General features: G+C 43.3%; 1 protein-coding gene across 1 annotated transcript in view; it reads left to right on the top strand.

The window, feature by feature from the left end:
• DOPEY1 (dopey family member 1) overlaps positions 1–9,482 on the top strand; it is a 56,753-nt gene that overhangs the window by 27,591 nt on the left and 19,680 nt on the right. The window contains exons 11-18 of the mRNA XM_015420900.1: positions 1,562–1,821; positions 3,044–5,051; positions 5,154–5,265; positions 5,921–6,103; positions 6,355–6,480; positions 6,649–6,783; positions 7,709–7,764; positions 8,174–8,278. Of these exons, the coding sequence (XP_015276386.1) occupies positions 1,562–1,821; positions 3,044–5,051; positions 5,154–5,265; positions 5,921–6,103; positions 6,355–6,480; positions 6,649–6,783; positions 7,709–7,764; positions 8,174–8,278 (2,985 nt within the window). The remainder of the gene's footprint in view (positions 1–1,561; positions 1,822–3,043; positions 5,052–5,153; positions 5,266–5,920; positions 6,104–6,354; positions 6,481–6,648; positions 6,784–7,708; positions 7,765–8,173; positions 8,279–9,482) is intronic.

The following is a 9,482-nucleotide window of genomic DNA, read 5'->3' as shown; positions in this document are numbered from 1 at the left end:
CCGTGCTCTTGGCTCCGGGGCACTCTGCAGTAAAGTGGCCTGACTTCCTGCAGCGTAGACATAGCCTGGTTCTCCCGATCACCCCCAGACAGCAGTCCCCTGCCCTGAAAAGATTTCTGGCTCCCAGTCCCTCTCCCAGGGGTCTTGTGTTGGTACAACTTCACCAGGTTGTGCCAGTTCTCAGCATCGTGAGCCACTTGTATCCATCCCCCCAGGGTTAGGGGGTTGTGTTGGGCCAGTGCCTTCTCCAGGATGGTGGTATTCAGCTGGGCCCTGTAGAATTCAATCAGGACTTCTTCACGCCATCCTTGGAGTTTGGCGGCATAAGACTTTAATTCATTTGAATACTCTTGCACCGATCAACTGCCCTGCCTCAAACCATGGAGGTGGGTGCGTGCCTTCTCCATTTCAAGTGGATCTTCGAACTGGCAGCATAGGGCTTGCATGAAGGCATCCATGTCTCTCAACTCAGGTGCTTGGATGTTGTAGAGGCCTACAAACCAGTCGGCAGCACGGTCTCGGAGTCGGGACCCCACGTAGTCCACACGGTGTTCATCGGAGGCAAACGTGTGACCCCCACTCTCGTAGGCGCTTCTGCACCTGGATCGCAAAGAATGCCAGTTTTCCTGGGCTGCCGTCGAAAGTAGCTTCCAAGGCATCCTGGGGTCTCTCTCTCTCTGGCTTCTGGTCTACTCCCCAATCAGAAGGAGCCCCCGCTTGGGCTCCAGTCTCAGCTTCTCCCTCTGACCTCTTGGAGTCTTCTGTCACCATCAGTTCTTTGACCACTTTGGGGAGGTTTTTGATGAGGTACTGGAACCCTTCCTTAGCTCTCTCACCTCGGCCCTCAGGTCATCTTGGCTGCGCCCAGCCCTGGCTTCTTCTTCCCATTCTTGGATCACTTTTACCCGCTCCAGGTTATTGTGAAAGGTGCAGGAGACCCTGCACCACTCATGCTCGGGCCGGCTTTTTGCACCCCTGAAGCTTGGGGTGCTCACCAACCACACCGGGTCTTCCCATCGGTCTGGGCTATCCCTGCAGGACAAGGCAATTGTTGAGCTAGCACTGAATATCATCATTGCCAACGAAGAGCCTGATGGATATAAAAAACATAATGTTCTTTATACACATCCTTCTGTTCTTTATATATATATATCACAGTCCTTGAAAAAGTTTGTATTCGAAACGGGTATATTACTAGAGTCCCATGGGACTAGTTATTGTGGTACTGACAAGGTGCCGTCTGAATATTTGTACAGACTGAAGAGCCTGAGCCAAATGGCTCTTGAGGTAGTGGCAGAATTGCTGGGGCTTGGCTCTGGTTGCACTTGGCTGCCAGTAGGCCTCTGACCCTTCTTTTGATGTAAGATCTGGGTATGCTCTAGTAGTGGTGGGGATGTCATTGCTGGGGAACAGGGTTGGCCCTCAATAGTTTGACCAGGGTGGGGCCACCCCTGAAGAAATTGTCCTGTGTTGCTCTGAATAAACAAAAGTAAACAGGATCATTGTTGTTATTTTGTAATATAACTGTAAAATACGTTTTGATTTTTGCTTACCTTTTCAGGTCCTTGTTTATTATGTTAGACAGCCTTAACAGCTTAGATGGTTCTACCTGGTCAGTGGGCCAAGCCTGGCTAAATCAGGTACTCCAAAGGCATGACATTGCAAGGGTCCTGGAGCCTTTGCTTCTGCTGCTCCTCCATCCCAAAACTCAGCGCGTTTCTGTTCAGCGGGTGCAAGCGGAGTGCCACTGGAATAAATTTCCCTCTTACCTTGAAGATGAAAATGAAAAGCATTTTATGCAGAAATTTAACTGTAGCGGAGGCAAGTACTGTATTTAAGACTGCATTTCATGTATTTACTTAACACTATAAGTGACAGACCCTTGTAATCATTTAACATATGTCCCAATGGAGACTTATCACAAAACACTCCTTATAAGGAACACATTTTATTTGGGTCAGAGTTATGCACATGATTTCTAACCTTGAAAGGGAGTTGTCTAGAACTGGGAAAGGCATGATAGAAAATAGAACGCTGCTCTGGTATCCTACATGGATAAAATCTTCCTGAAGCATCTCTATATAACCACTGCCAGAGGCTATCTTTTGAATTAGATGAACCATTTTTCCCACTAGAAAAAGTACCAGTAGTGCTAGTCCAGTAGCACCTTAAACACCAACAAGAATTTCCAGGGTATAAACTTTGGAGAGTCCCATCTTCCTTTGTCGGATACAAGTACTTGTAACTAACGAAGGGAGATTTGACTCTTGGAAGCTTATACCCTGGAAATTCTTTTTGGTCTTTTAGCTGCTACTGGACTCAAACCTGGCTCTTCTACTGCAGATTAACATAGCTACTTACATGAAGTTACCAATACTATTCAGGTATTTTTTTACAAAATTTATGCCGTCTTTCTGCCATCATCAGGGCTACCGAGGAGGCTAACAGATTAAAAACACATATAATGCAATTTTCCCCATGTGTTCTTAGTTCTTAAGACATAAATTAGAACTGATAATCTGAATCTTTTATCAGTAGCAGCAGTTTTAAATATTCCAGAATTGTAACAGAAGTGGGCTTTGTCAGGCTTCAGAACACGTGGAATCCCTTTACGGGTAGGGTATTTCCATTCATTTCCTAATTGGTGAAAGTAGCTTTCAATATCATCGTAGCTTTTGCAGTTGAAACATACTGAGCTGGGTCCCCTGGATCTACTCAGCTAATGTTGGAGCCTTCCCTTGACCCTATAAACATTCCACTGACACAAGAGGCTCTTCTGTTAGCAGATGAGTCTCTTCATCAGGAAGGGTTCTTGCACTGGAGGAAGATGTTGAATTGTAGGAACAGATCTGTGGGGTCCAACCCCACTGGTTCTAGTTAATATATGATTTATCGGAATTAGTAGTCTCTAGTTGCAGAAAGGGGATGTTATGTCGCTTAATTTATAATATATTTAGTCAGAGCTTGCGCGAGTAGGAATCTGTATCTGTAATTTGTAAATTATTAATACATTAATTTTTTTTCTCTCTCCTTCTGGCTCCAGCATTTGTCCACGTGCCTCTAAGACAAGAGCAAGACATTTCAGTTAAAGAAAACAATGAAAAGCCACTTACTATGGATGAAATGGAGAACTTCAGTCTCACAGTCAACCCACTGAGTGACAGGATTTCCTTACTGAGTACAAGCAGTGAAACCCTCCCTATGGCTGTATCTGATTTTGACCTTCCTGACCATCAGATAGAAATATTGCAAAGTTCAGACTCTGGCTGTTCCCAGTCATCTGTTGGGGATAACCTGAGCTATGATGTGGAGACAGAAGGCATGGCTCCACCAGATGACTCTCAACATATGGGAAGAGATTCACCAGATGAAATTGTACAGCAGGTGGTCATTGACTTGATACACAAGGTTGTGAGTGGGCTGGGTGAAGATGCTGAGCCAGATAAGCATTACCTGTATTCAGAAGATAGCCCTGCTGAATTAAATGCATTGGACCCCTCAGAAGAGGGGAACAACTCCGAGGATCAAAATATTCAAGGCAGTCAGACCAGTTTGCTCAATGATAACAGCTCCCAGTTGTTATCTGTCTCAACCGAGGCAGGACTTGAAAGCATTCCCAATGAAATCTCCAGAAACAATTCCTCTCCTTGCATCTCAGTAAGCCAGCAGAGTCTCAGCGACTCAACTTTCATATCAACAGAAGCAAAGTCTAGACAGCGAAGTCACAGCAGCATCCAGTTCAGCTTCAAAGGGAAATTGCCTGAAAAAATGTCAGAAAAGGAAACCATTGTGAAAGAGTCTGGTAAGCAGCCAGGGGCAAAGCCCAAAGTCAAAATAGCCAAAAGGAAGGATGAAGAGAAGAAGAAAGCACAAGCAGAGAAGCTTAAACAAAGCAGTGTTTTCTTCAGCGATGGCCTTGACTTGGAAAACTGGTACAGCTGTGGGGAGGGGGAAATCTCAGAAATTGAGAGTGATGCAGGCTCACCGGGACTGCGAAAGTCACCCCATTTTAATATCCATCCATTATACCAGCACGTGTTGTTATATCTTCAAGTGTATGATTCCTCAAGGACTCTGTATGCTTTTTCTGCAATTAAAGCCATCTTGAAAACAAACCCTTCCGCTTTTGTGAATGCCATCTCTACCACCAGCGTCAACAATGCCTACACTCCCCAGCTGTCCTTACTTCAGAACCTTTTGGCCAGACACCGCATATCTGTTATGGGCAAAGACTTCTACAGCCACATTCCAGTGGACTCGAATCATAACTTTCGAAGCTCCATGTATATTGAGATCCTGATTTCTCTGTGCTTATACTACATGCGCAGCCACTATCCAACCCATGTGAAAGTCTCCCCACAAGACCTGATAGGGAACCGCAACATGCAGATGATGAGCATTGAAATCTTGACTCTTCTCTTTGCTGAGCTGGCAAAAGTGGTGGAAAGTTCGACAAAAGGCTTCCCAAGCTTTATTTCAGACATGCTGTCCAAATGCAAAGTCCAGAAGGTGGTTCTGCACTGTTTGCTGTCCTCCATTTTTAGTGCCCAGAAGTGGCACAGCGAGAAGGGAGCTGGCAAAAACATAGTGGCCATTGAGGAAGGATTCTCTGAAGACAGCCTCATTAACTTCTCTGAGGATGAGTTTGACAATGGCAGCACCCTCCAGTCCCAGCTCCTAAAAGTCCTTCAGCGGCTAATTGTTCTGGAGCATCGAGTGATGACCGTGCCAGAGGAGAATGAAGCCGGCTATGATTTTGTTGTAACCGACTTGGAGCACATCAATCCCCAGCAGCCAATGACTTCCCTTCAGTATTTACACTCCCAACCAATAACCTCTCAGGGCATGTTTCTCTGTGCCGTGATAAGGGCCTTACACCAGCACTGTGCCTGTAAAATGCACCCCCAGTGGATCGGCCTCATCACTTCTTCTCTGCCTTACATGGGGAAAGTCCTCCAGAGGGTTGTGGTTTCTGTGACCCTCCAGCTGTGCAGGAACCTGGATAATTTGATTCTGCAGTACAAATACGAAACAGGATTGTCTGACAGTAGGCATGTCTCTCTCTTTCCCACTGTCCTGGCAATTTCAATCCTTTTTTATATATTTAATTTGTTTCTTGGGAAATTGCAACTAATCTGATGTTTGTCTTTTAGGCCCATTTGGATAGCATCAGTTACTCCACCAGATATGATGCTGACCCTTTTGGAAGGCATTACAACAGTGATTCACTACTGCTTACTTGATCCGACTGCACAATATCATCAGGTAACTGTGCTTATTGGTTTGGCCACATCTTTGTCAAAGTATGTAAAATTTTCTTTTTTCATACTTGATTTGCTTTGGCTTTCTTTTTTTCTTTTTTGCTAAGAAAGGCAGCACTTCCTATGTAGACCTCAATTACGCTTCTAAATATTGAGTAAATAGATGTGCCTTACTATGAGGACAGATCAGGAGACTGTTGTTTAAGCCAGTCATTTGGGATGGTTTGTAGTAATGTTAATTTTGGATATACTCCTGTTTATTATTGAAGTCAATAGCTGAGCACTCATTGATATTAATGGAGCAGACTTCTGCATTTATTTATCATCCTCCACGGACACAAAGAAGATTAGTGTGTGTTGAGCGTATAACAGCACGGAAATAAACCTACCATAATCCCAAAGATTTACATTAACTATAATTAGTTTTAAACCAGAATTTGAAGCAATACGTGACTAGAAGACGTTAAAGGTTAAAATTCACCTTAGTTTGGACATAATGCTAGCCATGGCTTCCAAACAGGGGAAGAGCTGGAATGTGTGAGCCTAAAGGGGGTATCCCAGGTCTCTAAATCATGGTCAAGGGATGGGGAATCGTTGCATGTGCACCAAGCCGTTGTTTTTGTCAAGATGTGAGAATCTGACTTTTTCTTCTTTACCAGCTTCTGGTTACTGTAGATCAGAAGCACATGTTTGAAGCACGCAGTGGCATCTTGTCTATTCTTCATATGATCATGTCATCTGTGACTCTTCTGTGGAGCATCCTGCACCAGGCAGATTCTTCAGAGAAAATTGCTGCAGCAGCTGCTGCTTCTATTACCACTATTAATCTTGGATCTACAAAGGTCAGGGTATCAGAAAATTACATTGTCGATGTGTGGATGTGTGTGAAAGAAGTAGAATCACTTTCCAGACTGAACTATATGTTATTAAATGTACCAAATATAGACTAGTGAGTTGCTCAGAAGTGACTTGACAAGAAACCTTTTGAAAAAGGTGGTTTGAGTGATTTTTCTAGTATTTTCTGTTGGCCATCAGCACACTGATGTGTTTCATGCACGCACTGCAAGTAGGTGTATTCTTTTATGTGTTTCAGAATCTGAGACAGCAAATTCTTGAATTACTGGGCCCAATCTCAATGAATCATGGTGTTCATTTTATGGCAGCTATTGCATTTGTATGGAATGAAAGGAGGCAGAACAAAAATGCTGCGAGGACCAAGGTACATCAGACAAAGCAGCCATTTGAATGTTGTTTGGTTTAGTTTTAAAAGTGCTTAAAAATATTAATTTGCAAATTTGTAAGGTTGCAAAGGCAGAGAAAGATTTGTTTCCTGAGATAGTAATGCAGGACTTGTTTCTAAACAGCAAGGTATGATGTCATTTCCCAGGTCATTCCTATTGCCAGTGAAGAACAGCTCCTGCTGGTGGAGTTAGTTCGTTCAATCAGTGTTATGAGAACAGAGACCGTTATGCAAACAGTGAAAGAAGTTTTAAAGCAACCACCAGCAATTGCTAAGGACAAGGTATGGATATGAAAACAGTGGCATTGCTATGAGTTTAAGGTGCTCTTTAAATTTCTCAGAGAATATGCTTGAGGAAGAAGGCCAAGATATTTTCTTCCAGTAAAGTCTAGGATGATTTATTTGATCAATTGTACGTGAAATAACTATATGGAGGGTGTATAAACAACTAAATTCTGTCAGATCTATTTGTCATATTGGATTGGTGTTACTTGGATGATTTGAATTCATCAGTAGGGATAGGCACGAACCGGCTGATGAACTAAAGTTTGTCAAAAAAATTGGCTGGTTCGTGGTTCGCAAAGCAGTGTTCTCGAACTGAAGAACTGCCATGAACTTTCACAAATTTTAATGCAATTCGTGGTAGTTCAAGAAGAGCAGGATGCAGGGATTTAAACTTTTTGATTCCTCAAGTTTACGCTGGGTAGCCTGTTGTGGGTGTGCAAAAGTAACTTAATGTGAATGATTTGGGATGGAACTGGAAAGCTTATTATTTTGGGGAGAACTCTGAATTTAAAGACTCTAAAACAGCAACTTATTTAATTTATTTATACTGTGTCCAATAAAATATCCTGTCTATTTGTTGCTGTTACAGGGAGAAAAACTTTATAATGCACTGTCTGTCTTCATAAAATGCCAAGAATAACCTTTCTGTAAATGGATTGAGTTACAAGCATAGCTCCTGTAGCTTTTTATAACTGGCAGTGGAGCCTTTGGCTCAAGGCAGAGGCGAAGTTCAAATATTTCATTAAAACCCTGAAGATACCCATGGTTAAGTAGCGTGACATGTGATTACAGCAACCTCTTTAATTGCCCTGTCAAATAGTCCTATCTGATTTCAATAGGATGTGTTTACTTATTTTGTTTCCTCATTTTTGGTCTTTAAAAATACTTGTCTGTCTTGTTTAATGCTTTTTTATATTTCTAGAAGCATCTGTCACTGGAAGTCTGCATGCTGCAATTTTTCTTCGCATACATTCAGAGGTAAGGTTCTGAATAATTTTTTTATCTCCTCCAGTGTTATCAAATACAGTACAAAAATAATGAAGTTAGCAGCTTTGAGCACCATGTCCAGTGTGGAAGAGGAGCTGAAATCTAATTCTAGATGTTGAAAACTCACTTTAAAAAAAGAAAAGAAAGAAAACTCACTTTTGACCATGAAATTAGGCTCTCATGGTAGCTTGGAATTCCATGGAATTTCTTTCCTTGTCTTTTGGAGTTCTGTATGTTACCTATACCACGTGTTGGGACATTAAATTAAATCAACGCAAATTTTCTATTCTAACATTATACCATTTATTTGACAGCAGACTGCAAGATGAAAAAGTACTACAATGACAGGCTTTTGAGACTTGTGTGAGGTTTCCTTTTATGACGCTCTCTTTTCTTGCAGGATCCCAGTGTCCAACCTAGTAGACAGTTGGGCCTCACTTCTGCTTCTTCTGAAGGATTCCATTCAACTTGGCCTTCCAGCTCCAGGGCAATTTCTTATACTTGGGTAGGTGTCCTGCTCTCCGCAAGTGATAGAGCCTTCTGTTCCTCCAGAGGAAACTCCTTGCACTGGAAAAGGCTCTGCTTCTAGTGGAACAAATTCATAAGCTGTTACTCAGTCAGTCCTGAAATACTCCTGATAAGTAGCTCTTGTGATACTGGAAGAAATGTTGATTTCTGGTTGTACCACAAAAGGAAAGCTATTGAACTTCCTTAATAATCTTTTTGTAGAAGTTGAAATCACAGATGTCTTAAACCTCTCACTGAAATCTAGGATGTAAAAGTTCTTACCTTGGGCTGGTTCATGGCCTTATTTATGGTGATACCTTAGCTGGCTGATTTATTTTCACAATAAGTAGTATGTTTTGGGGAGCAGTCTGAACATTATATATACACTAGGAATAAGGCTTGTTGTGAAAATAAATACAATGAACTCTAGAAAGGGGCTCTGGGAGAGTGCCAAGGCCTTGGACACTCCGCATCAATTTGCTGTGGCGACTTCCTCAAACCCCACCCTCTCCAGGCTCCACCCCTGAAATCCCCAGGAATTTCCCTGCCTCGAGTTGGCAACCCCATCCCCTTCCTAGCTAACCATCAACCTACCGTTATCTGTCCCTCTGACGGCGGCTGACTTCTGCCCTCCCTCCTGGAGATCAGTTGTAATTCTGAGTGATCTCCACCCCTCACATGGAGATTGGCAACAATGGTTCCCCAGGAGAAAATGGCTGGTTCAGAGGGTGGAGTCTATGGCATTGTACCTGTCTGAGGTCCCACCCCTCCTCAAACCTCACCCTCTCCAGGCTCCACCCCTCAAATCTCCAGGAATTTCCCAACCTGGAGTTGGCAACCCTATCTCCTTCCCAGCCAAGCATCAACCTGCCATTATCTGCTCCTCTGATGTCAGCTTTCCATCTCCTCCCCCCTTCCGGAGATCAGTTGTAATTCTCAGTGATCTCCACCCCTCACCTGGAGATTGGCAACAGCGGTTCTCCAGGAGGGAATGGCTCGTTGGGAGAAGAAGAAGACAAAGAAGAGATTGAATTTATACCCTGCCCTTCACTCAGAGTCTCAAAGCAGCTTTCTTTCTTCGCATACAAACTCCTTTCCCTTCCTCTCCCCACAACAGACACCCTGTGAGGTAGGTGGGGCTGAGAGAGCTCTGACAGAAACTGCTCATTCAAGGACAGCTCTGACAGAACTATGGCTTGCCC

Source organism: Gekko japonicus, unplaced genomic scaffold (assembly GCF_001447785.1).
Source record: "Gekko japonicus isolate JY-2015 unplaced genomic scaffold, Gekko_japonicus_V1.1 scaffold2587, whole genome shotgun sequence".
NCBI lineage: Eukaryota > Metazoa > Chordata > Lepidosauria > Squamata > Gekkonidae > Gekko > Gekko japonicus.
The sequence above is the reverse complement of the archived record's forward strand: the minus strand, read 5'-3'. Positions and strand labels throughout refer to the sequence as shown.